The following is a 22410-nucleotide window of genomic DNA, read 5'->3' as shown; positions in this document are numbered from 1 at the left end:
TACGTGCACATAAAGTAACAATGTAAAAAGCCAGTTCTACCTTGTTTCAGTCGTTGTTTTGTCTCTTAATGTATCACTGCTCAGTGTTAATGTTGTCACACTATGTATAGTTTTTTAATTAAGGAATTTGGGAATCAGAAAAAGTCAGGGCTATTCAGTATAGTTTGACTCTTTTGTTTTGTTTGAATTATGATTCCCTTAATTTATTCCAAAAGGCCTTGACTACATTCTGAGTGATGAGTTACAAGAAACTAGTCGAGTTCTTTTTGCTGACTGAGAAGCTTTGGTATTGAATAATGTAGATTAAGTGGATTATTGTCTTGGTTTTATATCGCTTTTATTGTAATACATTTTGACCTTGTTTTTGAGGTCATTTGCTTTAGTGTCTAAATGTGTTTGTATATAAAGAGCTGTCTAGAGGAGCACATGAAGAAGCCTGATTGTTTATTTTATTTTTTTAAATATTTTTTTTAATGTTTACTTTTTGAGAGAGGGAGACAGAGCATGAGCAGGGGAGGGGCAGAGAGAGGGAGACACGGAATATGAAGCAGGCTCCAGGCTCCGAGCTGTCAGCACAGAGCCCATTGTGGGACTCAAACCCATGAACTGTGATATCTTGACCTGAGCTGAAGTTGGACACCCAACCGACTGAGCCACCCAGGAGTCCCTAAGCCTGATTGTTCATTGACTTAAGCATGACGTTAGAGTTGTGACTATAGAGCTAGATAAAATCATAAGAGGTAGGCAGAGTACAGTTGGATGTTATTTTGATAGATTAAAGTTCTGCCAGACAGGATGATAACACAAAAAAGAACATGGAAGAATTCAGTGAGGTAAAAAAGGACCCCCATAGAGTGGAAGTACACATATTGATTGCCAGAGAAAAGGAAAATTCAGCTGTGTACAGAATATAATATATTCACAAAATAAAACTGAAGCAGGTGTACTAAATAAAACTATGTGCCATTTTATGAGAATAATTGCTGTCCAATTAATTTCTGTGTATCATCTTTAAGAATTTAGAGAAACTTTGTATTTGATGTGGGCTAAAAAAGCTCAATGTGTAGGAAGTAGTATATATTGAGTGCTGAAGAATACCTTTTTTTAAAGTTTATTTATTTTGAGAGAGAGAGCATGAGCAGAAGGGCAGAGAGAGAGGGAGAGAGAGAATCCCAAGCAGGCTCTGAATTGTCAGCCCAGAGCTGGATGCAGGGCTTGATCTCACAAACTGAGATTGTGACCTGAGCTGAAATCAAGAGTTGGATGCTTCACTGACTGAGCTATCCACGTGCCTCTGGTTGTTGTTGTGATTGTTGTTGTTGTTTTCTTAATGTATTTTTGAGTAATCACTATACCCAACCTGGGGCTCAAACTTACAACCCCAAGATCAAGAGTTGCATGCTGTACTAACTGATCCAGCTAGTTGCCCTTGAAGAACACAGTTTTGAACAGGAGAATGTCATAATAAAACTACCAGAGGAACTTTAATTTGTATCCACATTTAGGTAGATTGAAAACTGGAAACTTAGGAGTGCCTGGCTGGCTCAGTTGGAAGAGTATGTGACTCTTGCTCTTGGGGTTGTAAGTTCAAGCCCCATGCTGGATGTAGAGATTTCTTAAAAATAAAATCTTAAAAGAGGAAAAGAAAAGAAAAAACTGGAAAATAAGCTAAAAAGCCATTTAATAAATTTAGGTGTTAGGATTTAAAGATCCTGAACTTGGGAGAAGACAGTAGTAATTTTGAAAATAGTAAGATGTTTCTAGAGAAAATTAACAGAACTTGCAGGCTGACTGACTAGTAATGAGTAGAAAATTGAGAAGGATGAATAAAAACGAGTCCAAGATTTTAAACTGGAGTGAGTAGGACTAACACATTCACCAAAGAGAGACATTTGGAATGATAAAAGGCTTCAATTTCTAGTAGTGTTTACCAGAGATTTGGATTTAATGTCTAAATGTAGGACTTTGACATGTAGAGTCATACCAGGCCAGAAGTTTATTTTCTTAATGTACAGTGATGCAAAAAGAACTTTAGCAATTTCTATCACAGTGATGACTTTTTGTTTAAGAGATGCACTTTATTTTTTATTGAAGTATAATTGACATACAACATTACATTAATTTCAGGGGTACAGCATGATGATTCACTGTAGACATTGGGAAAATGATTACTGCAATAATTCTAGTTACCATCCATCACCATATATAATGAAATTTTTTTTCTTATAATGAGAACTTTTAAGATTTAATCTCTTAACAGTTAAGTCATCATGCTATACATTATATCCTGTGACTTATTTTTTCCCCTCATGACTTATTTTTTTTTAACTGGACTTTTGTACCTTTTGATTCCCTTTGCCCACCTGCACTCTCTCCCCTCTAGAAACCACTAACCTGTTCTCTGTATCTCTGAGCTTGGCTTTTTTGTTTTGTTTTGTTTTGTTTAGATTCCACGTAATAGTATTTGTCTTGCTTTGTAACTTATTTCACTTAGCATAATGCCCTCAGGGTCCATCCATGTTGTTGCAAATGGCAAGATTTCATTCCTTTTTATGGCTGAGTCCTGTTCCTCGTATATGTGTACCCCATCTTTTTTATCCGTTCATCCTTTAGTGGACACTTAAGTTGTTTCTGTACCTCTCCTATTATATAAATAAAGCTGCAGCGAACATGGGGTGCATATATCCTTTTGGATTAATGTTTTACCAATGTTGTGAACTTTATTTTTTCTCTTAATTTTAGTTCCAACAGTGGTTTTCATCTGATAGTGATTGTTAGATTCCCCTGGGAGCTTTTCCAAAGTTTATCTGTTTAGGTCATACTCTAGTCCTCTTGAATCTTAGTTTTAAATAAGGGATCCCTGGTTGTGCATGTGATGAAAAAGTGCTGTGAATGACTTTGGAATGCATTGCTGGTTAAAGATCATTATTTGACAACACTTTGAGGTCTAGGTTATCTACACTTCATAAATGAGGAACTTAATTTCAGAGATGTAATTTGACTTTATTCATTTAACAAAATATTTCTTGAGTGACTGCTGTGTATTAGATACTATTCTAGGAACTGGCAATATAGCAATGAGCAAAATGGAAAATATTCTTGCCCTTGTAGGGAGTACAATCTAGTGGGATGAATTGGAGAATACGCAAGATAAAGAAGTAACACATATTGTATATTAGATGGTAACAATTGCTTAGAAGAAAAAGGCCACAGAGGATGTTGGCGGTGGTGGTGGTGGTGGTGGTGGTGGTGTGTGTGTGTGTGTGTGTGTCTGTCTGTTGGGGAAGGACTTGATAAGGTGACCTTTGAGCACAGATTTGAGAAGGTACGGATGCAAGCCATGGCTATCTAAAGGGAGAATGCTGTAGGCTTTAGCAAATACAAAGCCAAATGAAGCCAACAATACAATTCATTGTTAGCATTGTCTTTTCCAGCGACTGAAATGAAGTAGAAGGTACTGGAAAATATGTCAAGTACCAAATTTCCTCCACACCATTTCTTGGAAGGAAGTTGTATTTTCAATGATTCCATGTTTCCTTCCTGCCTCACAATAACTCTTTTTATATAAACAGCAGAGAAAAAAAGGAGAGCATTCGAGATAGAGGAAAGCAGGAATAAAGGTACAGCTGAGTACATTGTGCTTCAGAGAGACTTAAGAACGTTTTGACTAGAGCTGATGATTTTTGCTAAGGAGTCTTAAGACAGAGTTAGAGTGGCGAGGTGTAGCCAGAGGCATTGAAAATCAAAGATAACTTGTTTATATCTAAGAGACAATAGAAAATAAAGACCTGAAAGAGTGGAGGGATTGAGCAGTGCAGATACAGAGAAAGAACATTCCAGGCAGAGGGAGCAGCAGGTGCAAAAATGGGTGTGTGCATACTGTGTTCTAGGAACAGCTGAGGGTCTAGTATACCTAGAGTGGAGCGATAACGGGAGGAATGGTAGATGATGAAGTTAAGAAGTGATAGGTAAATCATACAGGGTAGAATTTGTCAGATATAGCAGTTGCCTTCTTTTTTAATGTTTATTTATTTATTTTGAGAGCAAGTGAGTGAGCGAGCATGAGCTGGGAAAGGGGCAGAGAAAGAGGGAGAGAATCCCAAGCAGGCTCCACGCTGTCAGCACAGAGCCTGATGTGGAGCTCAATCCCACAAACCGTGAGATCATGACCTGAGCCAAAATCAAGAGTCGGACACTGAACCAAGTGAGCCACCCAGGTGCCCTACAAGTATTGACATTTTGGACTAGATAATTCTTTGTGGGGGGATATCTTGTGCATTGTAGACTGTTCAGTGACATCTTTGGCCTCTGTGCACTAGATGTGAACAGCACCTGCCCTTTGGTTGTGAAAACCAAAAGTGCTTTCAGAGATTGTCAGATGTCCTCTGGAAGGCAAAATTGTCCTTGGTTCAAAGCCACTGGTATAGGGCCTTACGGATTATTTAAGGGTTTGGCTTTTACTTCAGGCAAAACGGGAAGCCATTGGAAGTTACTGAGCATTGAACTTTATTTATTTAAGTTTATTTATTTAAGTAATCTCCACAGCCAGTGTGGGGCTTGAACTCACGACCCCGAGATCAAAAGTTGGCATGCTCTTCCAGCTGAGCCAGCCAAGTACCCTGAACATGATTTAAATTCACATTTTAACAGATTTATTCTGGCTGTTTTCTTCAGAATAAACAGAAAGGAAGCAAAAGTGAAAGCAGGAAAACTAGTTAGGAGGCTGTTGTAGTAACGTACATTTGAGATGCTGGTGGCCTGTATCAAAATGCTAGTAGTGTGGAGGTGGTGAACAGAGGTCCTATTTCAAGAGTTGGTGTGACACAGCTTGTTAATTATTTTGATAAGTCATTTGTTTTTTCCTGTTACTCCTCAGCTCCTTATGATTTAATTGTAACTGAGTTTTAACATTTGTTGAACTTATAGAGTGATCAAAGCAATAGAATAGATTTGATTTAAAACATGAGGTCGGTTTTTGAGTGAATTACTTTCATTTTATAATAATAATAAAGACATGTTATATTCTTCTAGTTTTATTTATTTATTTAAAAAATATTTTGATGTTTATTTTTGAGAGAGAGAGAGAGAGACAGAGTGCGAGCAGGGGAGGTGCAGAGAGAGAGGGAGACGTAGAATCTGAAGCAGACTCCAGGCTTTGAGCTGTCAGCCCAGAGCCTGACGTGGGGCTCGAATTCATGGACCGCGAGATCATGACCTGAGCTGAAGTCGGAGGCTCAACCGACTGAACCACCCAGGCGCCTTGTTCCAGTTTTATTTTTAAAGTGATTTCTAAGTTCATTTGGTAACCTGGAAGAATGTTGTTTATACAGAAGCAGTCATCTTATAGAATTTATATCCCTATAATCATACTGATTACATACAGTATAAAGACTTTTCCTTTTTTCCTTTTTAATTAACTGAATAGTAACCATACTATGAATAATAAGCCAAAATCATTGCTATGTAGTTTTCTTAATTTTTGTGTACTCTACAGTGCCTGGCATAAGGTGGGTGTTCAATAAATAGTAGTAATTTATGACTCCATAGTGAAATAAAAACACAGAATAAAAAACTAAAAGATTTAGTATCTGAAGGCAGCCTCTGCGAGCTCAAAATTGAAACTTGCAGAAATAACAATATGAAACTTTTTGCTTTGTTTATCTAACTGAACTTAGCTCTAAGAGTATTTTTTAACATGAGGTTTAGAGGAAGGCTTTTTATTTTGAAATTTTTATTTTAATTTCAAAATTGCCCTCTATCTGAGATAATATAAGAATAAATTACCAACTCTAAAGACAGATAATTGACATCGGGCTCTCTGCTGAGCATGGAGCCCACTTAAAATTCTCCCCCCACCCCAATACCCTTCTCCCCCACTTGTGCTCTCTCTCTCTCTCAAAAAAAACAAAAAAACAAAAAAACGATAAATGACTATTTTATTAATCTAGAATTGTGTTGTCTAATATGGTAGCCATGAGCTGCATGTGACTGCACACTTGAATGTGGACAGTTGGATTTTAGATGAGCTATAAATGTAAATAATGCACCCCATTTGAAGTCTTAGTATGAAAAATGTATTAATAAACTTACTGTGTTTGTTATGCTTATTGGTACTTACAAGTTTTATATAATTCTAAATTTCACTGAAAAGCTCAAGTTTTATCATTGGCAGCAAATGCTGTTAGTTGTTTTCCTTTAAGTGACAGTTTTACTTTGTTCATTTTTGAGAAAATGCCAAATGCTCAGTCTGTCTGTCTAGTAAAAATAGTATTGTTTGTAAAAGTGGCTAATTTCATTTCACAACCAAGCACTTGCACAATGGCTTTTCCTGGCAAAAACCGTGATACTTTGGTATGCAGCAAAATTGCTTTTTGTGCTACAGACACTACCAGAAAGAAATTGTACTGAAAAGTCATGGTTTAATAAAATTGATAATTCTTAACTGTTTCATCAAGGACATTTTTAAGTAGAGATGGCTCTTTTTATTATTTTTTTACTGCAAGTGTGCAGTATTAAGGACTACAATGACTGCTAATATCCTTTGGTGCCATTGCCTTGATTTGTGGTGAGGGACCTGCAGTTTTACCCACCAGTGCTTTTGCATCTTCAGTGCAAATGTCAGCACTGTGAAAAAGGCAAATAATGTTGCAGTGTTATTTATGAAAATAGTTTGATCTTGTGGATCCCTGAAAAGGTCCTAGCAACTCGCAGTGGTGAGGAGACTATTCTTTGAGAACCATGGTTCTGGGGCATATACAAAATTAGTAGAAATCAGACCCTGCCCACAAGATGAGTGTACATTTAGGATGAGGCCACAAATAGCAGAACATAAGGCAGAGTATCCTAAGCACCGTATAAGAGCTATAGACTTTTAGGTATTTAGAAGAAAGAGACGATAATCAACTGAGATGGTATCATTAAATTTGATCTTAAAAGGGTTAGTATTTGAAATGGACTTTTAAAAGATGAGAAGATTTAAAAAAAATCGTTTTTTATTATATTTATTTATATTTGAGAGACAGAGTGAGACAGAGCACAAGCGGGGGAGGGGCAGAGAGAGAAGGAGACACAGAATCTGAAGCAGGTCCCAGGCTCAGAGCAAGTGTTTAGCACAGAGCTCGACACTGGGCTCGAACCCACAAACCGTGAGATCATAACCTGAGCCGAAGTCGGTCACTTAACTGACTGAGCCACCCAGGCACCCTTAAAAGTGAGAATATTTTAAGAAGCAGATATTTGGGGTGTTAGCTGGGAGTGTTTCACATAGAAGCAACAGCATAAAGCTAGAAGGGTGGATACATATTGGACTTTGAGAAAATAATGTCGGGGCGCCTGGGTGGCGCAGTCGGTTAAGCGTCCGACTTCAGCCAGGTCACGATCTCACGGTCTGCGAGTTCGAGGTCTGCGAGTTCGAGCCCCGCGTCGGGCTCTGGGCTGATGGCTCAGAGCCTGGAACCTGTTTCCGATTCTGTGTCTCCCTCTCTCTCTGCCCCTCCCCCGTTCATGCTCTGTCTCTCTCTGTCCCAAAAATAAAAATAAACGTTAAAAAAAAAAAAAAGTTTAAAAAAAAAAAAAAAGAGAAAATAATGTCATCTCTTTGGACTGTAGTTCCCTAATCTGTAAAGCAAGAAGATTGAATTTTATCATTTAGGTTGCTTCCAGCTTTAAAGTCACAAAATTCTGAGTGATATTTTTGTGAAGTTGTTGCTGTTGTCATTGTTATTAGGACCAGAAATATTTAAGTGGTTGTAATTAAAATTTAGTGTTTTAAAAAATGTAAATTAAGGTATTTGCTCTTTGTATATTGTTGTATTTATTAGTGTATAAAATTTGAGGAGGGTGACAATAAAGGATTTAAAGGACTTTATAAGACACATTCTAAATGATTTAAAAATACCATTTTTATAATCATAGTAAATTTATTTTATTACCTCTTTCGTTGTATTTTTTACATCAGAGGTTGGGATATAGATGGAATTGCAGTGTAATAAGACATACTTAGTACCCTTAATGTATTAGAATTTGTTTTGTGTGTGTTTTGTATTGCTAGAGTTCACATTCATTCCCTATTCAGAGTATTTGAGGATTTAAATATTTGTTGAGTTGTTATTTATAGGTGTAATACCACAGGTTGGTCCCCTACTCCATGATTTTTACTTTTTAAAAATGTCTATTTCGGTTAGTATATGAACAAATTTAAATTAGGCTAATTGAAAATGTGGCTGCTTCTGAGTTTTTAGATCTTTTGAGAGCAGCTAGATGCAAAAAAGTATACTTAGAACAAAGTTTTTCTTCTTGACATTAATAAATGATTTTTTTTGAGAGTAGGAATTATTATTAATTATGTACTATGGAATAAGCTAATACAGAACCTTAAAGTAGCACCCTAGTCAAATAGATGTTGATTAAATTAAAAATAATTCTAATATAGAACTTTCTTAGTTGATAATGTTTTTTTGAAAAATAGGTTTTATTAGCAAATCTGATTATTCAGTAGATTATCATTTGTGAGGTTTTTTCCTTCCATGTCTACTGTGAGTTTAGCTTAAATGTTAATGATGAATTATTATCTCAGATCATTGATAGGAATATCTTGTGTTTTATGCAAAGATTCCTGAAGAGGATGGTATATCTTACTGACCTTTTTTACTGACTCTGTTTTAGGAATGGATCGTGATTATGGCCCCGGATCTTATGGAGGTCTGACATTCAAGGATATTTATCTAAAAATTCTTCTTTTGAGTGCCAGTAAAGGTGAGCATCATTTAATTTTTTTCTTTTTAAACTCTTTATAGGGATGGACCGTGACTATGGCCATGGATCCTATGGGGGTCAAAGATCCATGGACTCCTACCTAAACCAGTCATATGGCATGGACAATCACAGTGGTGGTGGTGGGGGTAGCAGGTAAATTGCTTAATCACTTGGCCAAATGATTAGATGACTATAAGATTCTGGATATTTTAATTTAAGTATTCCTTAGGCATGTTATGATGCTTGAATTTCACTATTTGGTATTGAATAATCACTTTAAATGTTTAGAGGTGTTAATTAATGGTTATAAAAATTACCTCAGGATTACTGGCAGACATTATTTTAGGAAAACTTCAAGTAGCTATTTTCATTTCACTATAATAGAGTAGGCTTTTCTGTCTTTTAGTAGTGAACTCTTTTTTTTTTTTTTTAACTTCCTTTACTTTTAACTCCTCATCAGTCAGAATGTTCTGAACAAATGATATAAAAATGTTATTGGAAATATTATCTGTGAACCTTTTTCTTTATGATTTTTAAAAGTGTCTTTTCTGATGTGGGGTGTTCTATAAAGCAGCAAAGCAGTCTTTGGCTGGAATGGGTTTAACTGAACCAGTCTAGCAACATTCAGTTTTCTGAGAAACATTTAAGGTAGTTATTCTTTTAATTTTAGAGTAAGTTGTAGGAGCAAATTGTAATAATAAAATGTTCTTTAAGTCCATATCTAGGTTATTTATTGGCAGATACTACTTAGACCAAAAACACTTGTGCTCTAAGCTAGGAGCATTGTATTAAAGCCATGAATACTATACCTTTGCTTATTTTAATGCACTAGAGTTTAGATTGTTTTTATATTTTACTGTTGATACTGTGTAAAGCTTAACACTAGTTGAACTACTCAGGCCGTAGGGTTGACCACATTTCAGGCAAAGAGTGTATACCTTTTAAGGCACAGATATTTCTACTAAGTATAACTAGTTAGGTAACATTTGAAACTATCCTCCTTCTTCATAAAATGAAGGATCCGGATTCCTTAAGGATGGACTGAATGATGCTTTACTTTCCTTCTTTCTGCTTCAAGTGTGCCACTATGGTTTAATAGTAGAGGAAAATCAAGAAAATGAACAGATACAACAATTTTGCTTATGTGATAGATGTTTTAAAAAGAGCTGGAAAGAGGAATAATTTTTATACGGTTACCAGGATTCAGAAATAAATAGTACATTCTATTTAGTGATCTGTAAATAATTGAAGTAATGTAACACATTTAACTGTTTTAATATATCCGTTACTGCCCTATTGCATTGTAAATGTGATGTGGATAAACTATGTAGATGTTATCGTTTATCTCATGTGTAATTGTGGGCCTTTATAAAACTATGTTGTAAGCTATGAAGCAACTTTTGTAATCCATGCTTTGGATTTGTGAGAAGTAAGATGATTTGTTTCTTCTGTTGATTCTATTAAAACCTTGAGGAGACGGTGTGCTCCCTTTTTTAGAGTAGTTTTATGTGATAATTTCCTACCAGGAAATAATTTTTTAAATAATTGAAGATATAAAATGTACTCTTTCTCATCTGCCTTGAAAATTCATATGCAGAGGATATATGTTCGTGGTCTTTTACTTTTATGTTCTATTTTATGTGCTTATTCTTCTAGATTTGTTAGATTTGCTAGTCTACAAGTAGAAAGTGACTGAGGATTGATTATTGACCTTACCCAAAGTTGGGCAGGATATCAAATTTTGTAAGCAGAGATAATTCTCCAAATTTTGACTGCTACAGACACAAGCAGTTTTGTTACATAGATTATTAGGGGTGCAAAGAGGATCTCTTCTGTGTCACAAATAGCCTATATTGGTATAGTCTTCAATTTATGTCCCTATTGAAAGCCAAAATATTGTAAATATTTGGTATTTTCCAGTACTAGGGATGGATTCAAAGAAAGTTTGAGTAGTTTGTGAACTTTAGCAAATGACTTTTTCCAAGACTAGGGCTGGGCTTAAATACTGACAGACAAATCTTTTTAATAAAATAGAAAAGCTGCCACAAAGCAGATTTTTAAGCTAAGGTTTACTTAACTCAATTCATATTTAAAAACTGACTCAGATAGCTTTCTATCTGGTCTCATGTTGAACTGCCCAGCCCTAATCAGGGTGTGAATAAAAGTAGAACTGTGCAAACCAGTATGGTATAAATGAATTTTAGTTGATAAATGTCATCTGATAATTTGTCTTTTGAATTGTCTAACATTAGTAAGCTTACTTTTGTTTTTTCCCTCACTGTGCAACTTTTCCAGGTTTGGACCTTATGAGTCTTACGACTCCAGGTCTTCTCTGGGTGGGCGAGATCTGTACAGATCTGGCTATGGTTTTAATGAACCCGAACAAAGCCGCTTCGGAGGTAGTTATGGTGGTCGATTTGAGAGCTCCTACCGGAATAGCCTTGACTCTTTCGGAGGTAGAAACCAGGGCGGGTCTAGCTGGGAAGCACCTTACTCCCGTTCAAAATTGAGGCCTGGGTTTATGGAGGACAGAGGAAGAGAGAATTACTCTTCCTACAGCAGTTTTTCTTCACCCCATATGAAGCCTGCACCTGTAGGCTCTCGGGGGAGAGGAACGCCTGCTTATCCTGAAAGTACGTTTGGAAGCAGAAACTATGATGCTTTTGGAGGACCATCAACAGGCAGAGGCCGAGGCCGAGGAGTAAGTACAACAGAATCTTTTCAGATTCTTTTCACTAGTCACTCTTTTAAACCCTTTCAAGACCACGGTTTTCAACTAGAGTAAACACTGTTCATCCCAGTGTATTTTGAAGCAAAGCTGAATCATAAGCTAATTTTTAGGTTGCCTGTAAAAGTTTTTCCAGCACTTCAGAAAACAAGTGGCAGTGTGAGATGATTGTTCATAGTTTTGCCAAATCTCCCTTTATTAAAAAGGTGAGGATATTAGGTTTTGGTCTAAAAGGGGTTAAAAGGAGTTGCATTTTTCCTTGTAAAACACTAGCAGTTTTGCTGGTGGGACAGTTCTTGGATTATTGTAAAAGGTAACCAACCCTTTGGAGTTTTTGAGTAGGTTAAAGGTGCAATGTATGATAAAATGTTTATACTTTGCTGCTAACTCTAGCACATAGAATTTCTTCAGAGCTCCATATTTCACATATAACACAAGGGACTAAAAGTCGGTAATAATAGATGAGGGTAGCTTAGCTATGTTTACATGGTGAAGAAGTTGATATGTCTAATAGGTTGTAGAATGATTTGTGGTCAATATAATTACTAACTTACTCTCTTGCAATATGTCCTGTTGCTGGGTGTTTCGTTTTCCCTTGTGTCACTAGTTTTTACTATTGAGAAATAAGCTCCTACTTGTACAGACATGTCTCTGGCTCCTTCCTAGGAAGTAATCTTTTGTAAATTATTGCTTACATGAGTAAATATACCAGTCTTCAAGTGTTTTATTTCAGGACATAGTATAAAGAGAATGACTAATGTTCTTAGGTAACTTGACTGACATGAAATTTTACTAGTAAGTGTATGTAGATTGTGGAGTTATATAGTTTGGTCATATGAAAGATATTGTATTTTTGCCTTAATGTAAGAAATGGTTTAATTAAGTCAGTTACTCTTAATATTCTCTTTGCAGAGGAAAGTACTTCTGATAAAAAATGTAGTAGGGCACATGTTTTTGTCTCTTCATTGGCTTTTGGTACATCAGTGCAGTTTGTCCTTTTTGTGTAGAAATTTTGCATTGATAACAGTTACCCTTTACTGATGTAAAATGCATTGCACCTTTAATGGATAATTAATGAAGATATTTCTAATGTGACTCTATAAGTTACCTGGAAACACTAAACTATTCAAGTTTACTAGGGTAGATAGGGATTCCTAAGCATATATATAAATGTAAGCAACTGATACGTTGCTCTTCCACCATAATTAATGACTATAGGTTAATTGAAAATTGTTGGGGTTAGTAGGCTTTGGGTTTTGAAATTGAAAATCGATTCCAGTTTGAAAATTTGGAAAACACTTAACATTTTTCATGCTGTATATTACTTTAGGCAAATGATTTTTTTCTTAATGAGACTTCAAATATCAATTTTGTTTTCACAATAGAAAAACAGGTATTCCTGTTCTTTGTGTTCACCATTCTAGTCTGAATGGACTTTTCTTTCTTTCCTCCTGTTAATGAAGTAGATGAATCAACAGGACTTTTCTTTTTTAATCTTCACTTGTACAATTCCCATTGGATCCTTCTCTTCAGATTACTCCTCAGTCTTTATCTTCTAAAAGTAAGGTTAGCAGAATAAATTTCTATGGACATGTAGCCTCTTGGTGTAGTGGATTTTGTTATAAGAGAAGAGAAAGGGACACAAGAGTCGTTTGGTTGCATGACTCTTCGTCTGTAAACTTTTGCTTCTTGGGCTTCTGGGTCAGAATATGTTTCTCTAGGTAAGAATGTGAATGGAACGTCAGATGTAATTCTTTATCTGAAGTGTGTCCTGGAAGTTGATGCATGGTTATGCTTTAACTCTCCTATTTCATACTAATGTTCCATCTCGCCTTCTCATTCCCTTTTTCAACAGGGAGAAATCCTAAATGATTTCTGGATCTTTTTTACTTCAAACTTCATATATGGTCTTCTTTATGCATCTTAGTTTTAAGCCAGGTTTTAGTGAAATAAAGATGTCTTTTTAGGTCTTTTCATGGGAAAACATCAATTAGGAACTCTGAAGAGGAGTTGTCAGAGAGTTGTACAAGTGGTAATATTCTGACAGGCACATTTGCTGTTTATGATCTCAATTTTGAATTGTAAAAATTAAAAAAAATAGGTAGGAAATATCCATATTTGTTTTACTGGAAATAAAAATACTAATTCACTGGATTTGAGTTCATGTAATAATTTACAAAGGTTTTCCATGTGTTTATTCAGAGCGGACATGTAAAATTTAGTTCAGTTCTGGGTAATTTTCAGGTGAAAATTATTAGATAGATAACAGGTAAAATTTGTGTGAATTCATACTTTATCTTTAGATATTATGCTAATATTTCTTGATTTCACAAATTTGCAGCATATGAGTGATTTTGGAAGCATTCATAGACCTGGAATTGTTGTTGACTATCAAAACAAACCCACCAATGTGACAGTTGCTGCTGCAAGAGGAATAAAGAGAAAAATGATGCAACCATTTAATAAGCCTGGTGGAACCTTTATCAAGAAACCCAAGCTAGCAAAGCCTGTGGAGAAGATGAGCCTCAGCAAATCACCCAGTAAGTGAGAAAACATAATTGCTATGGCTTATGGTACTTCTAGTTTTTAAAAAATTTAATGCTTTAGATAATTTTTTCATGTTCATATGACAAACTGCATAGTAGTTTCAACTGTAGAAATTAGATCCATTGAATCACCTAGTGTAGTCACTAATCACTCATACACATCAAAATTACCCAGAGACACTTTTTAAAAATGCACATGCCCTGGTCCACCCCTCTTCCCTGAGTCCTTATTTAGGATGGAGTCAGACCATCTATATGTGTTAAAAGGCTTCTCACATGATTTTGATTCAAAGTTTTGTCTTGGGTGTTATATTTGTTGTTGGAAGGTACTGCTGAGGATGTATTATTCTCACATTATACAGAATCCCCTTTATGAGGACAAAGGGAAGAAATTTTTCATGGTTCTTGGTACCAGGAAAAGGTGTGTTTCTTCTGGAAATTTAATTTGCTTTTAATTTTGTGGACTGACGACTCTTCGAGACAGTCACATTTTCCATCTGTACATTGTTAAAAAATTGAGAGCCAATCTGAAAATGAAATGAAGAAAACCATTTCATTCATATTAGCATCAAGAAGACTAAATACTCAGGTAAATTTAGCAAAAGTAGTATAAAACTTAAAACAGTATTCAAAACCTACAAAACATTGTTGAAAGAAGTTTAAGAAGATCTAAATAAATGGAAAAACTAAATAAATGGTTCAAAGATCATGAGATTTAATGTTAAGATGGTTATATTCCCCAAACTGATCTACAGATTTATTAGCACAGTCCCTGTTAGAATTCCACCTGACTTCTTTGCAAAAATTGACAAGTTGATTCTAAAGCTCATAAGGAGTTGCAAGGGATCTAAAATAGTGAAAACAGTCCTAAAAAAGTGAAACAAAATAGAAAGACTTACACTTCACCTTACTTAGAAAGACTCAACACTTCTCAGTCATCAAGGCAAAAATAAATATAAAAAAACAAAAAGTAATTCAGTGTACATGTAAAAATAGACAAAATATTTGGTGTATATTATTTTGCTGTTATGTGTTTTCACAAAGAAGTCTGAAGAAGACCTTTTGTTAGCTTTTATTTAGGTACATCCTTGACTGTCATCTAGTTTAGTCAAGTGTACTTGATTTCGTGTAGAGATATGTTACAAAGTTAAAAAATAAAATAAAACAGCATAGATAAGTAACAGTAATTTGGCTCTGAACTTTTTTTTTTAATGAAAAAGCTTTATTGAGATATAATTCACACACCTTATAATTCATCCATTTAAAGTGTTCCAATCATTGGTTTTTAGTATATTCACAGATACGTGCAAATATCACTAATCTATTTGAGAACATTTTCATCTCCTCTCAGAGACCTGGTAGCCTTTAGGCATTACCCCCAACAAACCCCACAGACCAGAGCAACTACTAACTTACTTTCTATCTTTATAGATACCTGTATTCTAAACTTACATATGAAAAAAAAAATTGTATAAAATGTGGACTTCTGTAATGGGCTCCTTTCACTTAGCATAATCTTTTCAGGGTTCATTCAAGTTACAGCAGGTATTAGTACTTCATTCCATTTTATGGCTGGAAATATTCCACTGTATGAACAAATCAAATTTTCTTTATTCATTCACTGATGGGTATTTGGGTTGTATCTACCTTTTGGGGACTATGAATAGTGCTGTAAACATCTGTGTATAAGTTTTTGTGTGAGCATATGTTTTCATTTCTCTTAGATATATATCTAGGAGAAGTGCTGGATCATATAGTATAATCATTTCAGGAACCACCTGTTTTCCAAAGCATCTGTACCATTTTACATTCCCACTAGCAGTAGATGAGAGTTCTGATTTTTCTATATCCTTGCTATGGCTTGTTATCTATTTGATTCAAACCATCCAGATAGTATGCAATGGTATCTCATTGTGGTCTTGATTTACATTTCCCTAATAACTAATGAGTGGGCATTTTTTCTTGTGCTTATTGGCTCTTCATATACCTTTCTTGGAAAAATGCACGTTTAGATGTTTTGCTCACTTATTAGTTGGGCTATTTGTCTTTTTATTGAGTTGAAAATATTCTTTATATATTCTAGCCATCTCTATCTTACTTATAGAGATAAAAACACAGACTTAAACATTCAACCTTTATTGATGGGGCAGTGGGAGAGAGGGGAAAGTGGGTGATGGGCATTGAGGAGGGCACCTGTTGGGATGATCACTGGGTGTTGCTTGCAAACCAATTTGACAATAAATTTCATATTTCAAAAAAAAACAAAACAAAAAAACCCAGTCAACCTTTACATGAAACAAAAATTTAAAACTTAGACAATAAGAACAAAAAGGATAAAATTAAATACTGTCAGGCTATTGTCAGGTACTCTGATTTAATTCTGTTTGTTTTGATCATTGATGATGAATTTTAATAAACTTTTGCTTTAAGAAAATTATAACATATGCAATGTTGAAAAAAGGATTTAGCTCATTTACTCACCTAGTTTTTGTTGTTTTCTTGTGAGAGAGAGCATGTGTGTGGGGGAGAGGGGCAATGGGAGAGGGAGTGCGAGGCAGAGAGAGAGAGAGGGAAAAAATATCGATAGGAAGAAGGAAGGAAAAAGAAAGGAAAGAAAGAATGAATACCCCAAGCAGGCTCCATGCTCGGCTCAGAGCCTGATGTGTGGCTTGATCCCACGACCCTGGGACCATGCCCTGGGCCAAAACCAAGGGTCAGATGCTCATTTGACTGAGCCACCCAGCTGCCCCTTAACTAGTATTTATTAAAAATGATCTCTTTGAAAGCACTTTATTATTTTTTTTTTTATTTTTTTTTTTTTTAAGTAAAATTTTTTTTTTTTTTAATTTTTTTTTTCAACATTTATTTTTGGGACAGAGAGAGACAGAGCATGAACGGGGGAGGGGCAGAGAGAGAGGGAGACAGAATCGGAAACAGGCTCCAGGCTCTGAGCCATCAGCCCAGAGCCCGACGCGGGGCTCGAACTCACAGACCGCGAGATCGTGACCTGGCTGAAGTCGGACGCTTAACCGACTGCGCCACCCAGGCGCCCCTTTAATTTTTTTTTTTAACGTTTATTTATTTTTGAGACAGAGAGAGACAGAGCATGAACAGGGGAGGGGCAGAGAGAGAGGGAGACACAGAAACGGAAACAGGCTCCAGGCTCTGAGCCATCAGCCCAGAGACTGACGTGGGGCTCGAACTCACAGACCGTGTGATCGTGACCTGAGCTGAAGTCGGACGCTTAACTGACTGAGCCACCCAGTCGCCCCTGAAAGCACTTTAGAAACAAGAGGTCGAACTGCCAAAGCTACTTCAAAATATTTCTATAAAAGTTTAAAATCAGGAAATGCCAACTTCAGTGACAGATATAAACAATATAAATCACAGACATGACAATCAAAAGTAAAAATTTACAAGGTAAAATAGTATACAATTTAATTTCAAAAAGTTTCAATGACAGAATAACACCTTGTTTTATTGTACATGTGACAACAAAAGCAAATTCAAATAATAAATATTATGTGGGGCACCTGTGTGGCTCAGTTGGTTAAGCATCTCTTAATTTCGGTTCAGGTCATGATCTCATGGTTTGTGAGTTCAAGCCCTGCGTCAGGCTCTGCGCTGATGGTGCAGTGCATTACTTACTTAAGAGAAAAAGAACTAGACATAGACATGTCCTTAAGATAAAAATACTGAATAACTAGGAATGTGTGTTCTCTGGAAGACCAGAAATAGTTTCTAAGTCCCTAATTCTGCTTAGACAATCTAAACTCTGACCATCTAATTCTGTCTTTGTATTTTCCCAAATTCATTCTCAACAGTCACTATTTTGCTGAATATTAGGTCCAGGTAAGTTATAGAAGACATTGAGAGTCTAGAGTAAGATCTGCCATATTCTTCGTCTTTCCTCCATTAAAAGAAAGGTTGGGGGAGGAGGGGTGTGGAAGCACAAAAGCTTTTAATTTTGATAAAGTCTAATTTATCTATTTTTCTTTGGCTGCCCAGTTCTTTTGGGTGTATATCTAAGAATTCCTTGCCAAATTCCAAAGTCATAAAGATATACTCCTATGTTTTCTTGGAAGAGTTTTCTAGCTATAGTACTTGCATTTAGGTCTTGTATTTTAGCATTTGCATGTGGCTGTCCAGTTGCCCAGCACCATTTGTTGCAAAGACTGTTCTCTCCCAACAGAATAATTTTGGCATCCTTGCTAAAAACCAGTTGACCAAAGTTTTATGAGTTTATTTCTGGACTCCCAATTCTGTTCTGCTAATCTATAGGTCTGTCCTTGTGCCAGTAACACAGTATCTTGATTATCGTAGCTTTGTAGTAAGTTTGGAAATCATGAAGGGTGAGTCTTTTTATTTTGTTTTTCTTTTTAGGATTGTTGTCACTACTTTAGATCCCTTCCTTATGAGCTTTAGAATCAACTTGTCAATGTTTGTAATGAAATCAGTTAGAATTCTGATAGGGATTGCATTAAATCTGTAGATCAGTTTGGGGAGTACAACCATCTTAACATTAAGTCTTCTAATCTCTGAACCATTTATTTCCATCTTCTTTAACCTCTTTTCAACAATGTTTTGTGGTGGTTTTTTTTTTTTTTTTTTTTTTTTTGTAAGTTCATCCTATATGTCTACCTACCTATCTTCTTATTTATATAATCTCTACACACAACATGGGCTCAAACTCACAACTCTGAGATCAAGAGTCTCATGTTCTTCCAACTGAGTCAGCTGGGGACCCCTGTTTTGTAGTTTTTAAGTACTGTGTAAGTTTTACATTTCCTTTGTTAAATTTATTCCTGTTTAGTTTTGTTGATGCTAATATGAATGAAATGGTTTTCTTAATTTCATTTTCAGTTTGCCTCTCAATTTTTTAACAATGTACAGATGGAAAATGTGACTGTCTCTAATCGTCAGTCCACCAGATTAAAAGCAAATTAAATTTCCAGAAGAAATACACCTTTTCCTGGTACCAAAAATCATGAAAAATTTCTTCCCTTTGTCCTCATAAAGGGGATTCTGTGTAATATGATAATACTACATCCTCAACAGTACCTTCCAAAAATAAATGTAATATGCAAAGCAAAACTTTGAATCAAAATCATGTGAGAAGCCATTTAAAACATACGGATGATCTGACTCCATCCTAAATAAGGATTTAGGGAAGAGGGGTAGACCAGGGCATGTGCATTTTTAAAAAGTGTCTCTGGGTAATTTTGATGTTTATGAGTGATTAGTGACTACACTAGGTGATTCAAAGGATCTAATTTCTACAGTTGTAATTACTATGCAGTTTGTCATGAACATGAGAAACTTATTTAAAAGCACTGAAGCCATAGGGGTGCCTGGGTGGCTCAGTCGGTTAAGCGTCCGACTTCGGCTCAGGTCATGGTCTAATGGCTCTTGAACCCACGTCGGCCTCTGTGCTGACAGCTCGGAGCCTGGAACCTGCTTCAGATTCTGTGTCTTCATCTTTCTCTCTCTGCCCCTCCCCAGCTTGGGCTCTGTCTCTCTCTCTCTCTCTCGCTCAAAAATAAACAAACATTAAAAAAATTAAAAAAAAAAAACAAAACACTGAAGCCATGGTAATGATAATCAAATGAATGAAGTTTAAGAAATACTGGTTAATCTCAAACTGATTTTTCTGGTGAGTTCAATTTAGATTGTGATCACCAAATATACCTTGCAATGTTTAATGCTTTATGAAGTGGGAACTGAAAAGGGAGGATGGAAAAATGATATTTAATTTTGACTCTTGTTGATATCCTAGCAAAAACTGATCCTAAAAATGAAGAAGAAGAAAAGCGACGTATTGAGGCTCGGCGAGAAAAACAAAGGCGCAGAAGAGAAAAAAACAGTGAGAAATATGGAGATGGATACAGGTTTGTGCTTAGTAGAGTCTGAAAATTGGTCTTATTAAAAAACAGTTTCCTAGGAAATGCAAATACATCAGTTGGAATGTGAGAAAATTCATGGGGTCAAATGAAAAGGCTTGATCAAAGATATATAGGAATATTTTTGATTCTTGGTATTTATGTGCAGTCACACTGAGAAAAATAAGAAAAAAGAGTTCCATCCCTAATGGTAATTTAAAAATAAAAAATACCTAGAAATACAGTATTCTTAAAAAAGAAATACATGTCATGACATGAAGAAAACCACAAAGTCTTGAGATTTGACTACATGGAGACATAGTGATATTCTTGGATAGAAAAACTAAATAGTAGAAATGTAACAAATGTCGTCAATCTTGATTCCAAAGAAGATTCTGTAAAAGAAGAGTAGATGAGTAGGTACTAGCTTTTCTAGATAATCGAAACAGTTGAAAGCTGTAATAGTTAAAAATATGTGGCACTAAAAAAAGGCTATTAGTATAATAGGATTATTAACTTCTAAATACATGTGTTATATGTAAGAATGTAATATATAATACAAATGTTGCAAACAAAAGGAGAATTGCTTAAAAGTGGGGGGGGTTGCTTGAACAACTGAACAATAAGAAAAATAGTTGAGATCCTCTTCTTACACCAGTGAAGATGAATCCATTGGATTAAAGAACCTACAAAATGGAAAATAACAGGAAAATAAAATAGAATATTTTAATTGCTGCAGAAGTCTTTTTTCTAGGCTTAAAAGTGGTAGATTCGGGGCGCCTGGGTGGCACAGTCGGTTAAGCGTCCGACTTCAGCCAGGTCACGATCTCGCGGTCCGTGAGTTCGAGCCCCGCGTCGGGCTCTGGGCTGATGGCTCAGAGCCTGGAGCCTGTTTCTGATTCTGTGTTTCTCTCTCTCTCTGCCCCTCCCCCGTTCATGCTCTGTCTCTCTCTGTCCCAAAAATAAATAAAACGTTGAAAAAAAAAAAAATTTAAAAGTGGTAGATTAAATTACAAAGGAAATAATGACCACATTAGTTTCAATAAAACTTTACACCTTGAAAACAGACAGACTTGGAAAATATTATAAACACAAGAATGATTAATATCTAAGGTAAATATCACCCAACCAGTATTTTTTAAAAAGTAAAAACAAGATGCCTAATATATGATTGGGTGAAGGAATAATAGCTAGTTCATAGTTTTAGGGGAAACGCTGAAACTCATTGTAAGATAAACTGGGAATTTAAATAATAGCATGGCATTTTATTAGGAGAAAAGAAACATTGATTTACTAACATGGATACAATCAAAGCATACACTTATAATTGCTGGTAACCAAATAATATGGTTTTAACTACTGGGAAGCAGTTTAACAGTCCTTAAAAATGTCTTGAATTTTTTTTATAGTCCATGATCTCTCCAGGAAGATAATGTAAAAGTAGAAGAGTTTAATCTAAAAAGCTGCCCTTCACAGCATTATTTATAATAGCTCCAGACATGAAACAAATATCAGTGAAAGAGAGTAGTCAAATATGTGTAAATTTTGACACATCCCTCTATGGGGTCTTAGGCCATTGTTGAAAATGAAGTCTATAAAGCCTGTAGTAACATGGAGAAAATGCAGGCAAAATAGAAAAAAAAAATATATATAACGTGTAAAGTTGTGCATGAAAACGTCTAAGAAAATTTCTCAAAAGGACAGTATTTGATACTTCTTTCATCATCTTTCTCTGAAATTGCTGCTTATGCTAGGAAAATAAAGATTATAAAATTTAAAAAGTAAATTCAGTGTATGTTTTGCTTAGAACATAGTTTTGCTCTTGAAAAGTTAATTTGTGTAGCATGAGGGGAATGAAATATTACATGTAAGTGAATTTTCTATATGTCTAAAACTTTATCTTAGTTCAGAAAATAATATTTTGAGAGCAGCATCTGCAGACCTTTCCATGGAGATATGTTTACGTTGTCCGTTTTTTTTCATATTAAACAGGATATTCTTTGTTACTATTTGGTTTTAACATATACATTGATTTTATTTATGTAAAATGTGGTAAAAGAAAATTCAGTTTTATCTGAATCCCCAGATTTTTTTGTTTGCTTAGACTGCCTTTGATTTTAGTGAGATAGGTATTGCATTTGGCCCATAAACCACATGGGGGGTTCAGGGTGCTAATTCTCCAGAGTTACAAATCTGTAACTTTGGATTCCTCCAACACTTCTTTTTTTTTTTTTTTTTTTTTTTCAACTTTTTGTATTTATTTTTGGGACAGAGAGAGACAGAGCATGAACAGGGGAGGGGCAGAGAGAGAGGGAGACACAGAATCGGAAACAGGCTCCAGGCTCTGAGCCATCAGCCCAGAGCCTGACGCGGGGCTCAAACTCACAGACCGCGAGATCGTGACCTGGCTGAAGTAGGACGCTTAACCGACTGCGCAACCCAGGCGCCCCCTCCAACACTTCTTATAGCCACCCGATGACTGGAAGCCTTACTGAGAACTTAA

General features: G+C 35.7%; 1 protein-coding gene across 5 annotated transcripts in view; it reads left to right on the top strand.

Moving 5' to 3' along the window:
- The window catches only part of ZNF326 (zinc finger protein 326), a 37503-nt gene that overhangs the window by 2799 nt on the left and 12294 nt on the right, over nt 1-22410 (top strand). The window contains exons 3-7 of one of the 5 annotated variants that reach the window (XM_047871233.1): nt 8665-8700; nt 8796-8907; nt 11314-11455; nt 13824-14022; nt 19805-19916. In XM_047871233.1, the coding sequence (XP_047727189.1) occupies nt 8665-8700; nt 8796-8907; nt 11314-11455; nt 13824-14022; nt 19805-19916 (601 nt within the window). Of the gene's footprint in view, nt 1-8664; nt 8755-8795; nt 8908-11049; nt 11456-13823; nt 14023-19804; nt 19917-22410 lie in introns of those variants that run through there. The other 4 variants (XM_047871232.1, XM_047871235.1, XM_047871234.1 and 1 more) reach the window with 4 other exon arrangements.

This window comes from Prionailurus viverrinus, chromosome C1 (assembly GCF_022837055.1).
Source record: "Prionailurus viverrinus isolate Anna chromosome C1, UM_Priviv_1.0, whole genome shotgun sequence".
Taxonomy (NCBI): Eukaryota; Metazoa; Chordata; class Mammalia; order Carnivora; family Felidae; genus Prionailurus; species Prionailurus viverrinus.
The sequence above is the reverse complement of the archived record's forward strand: the minus strand, read 5'-3'. Positions and strand labels throughout refer to the sequence as shown.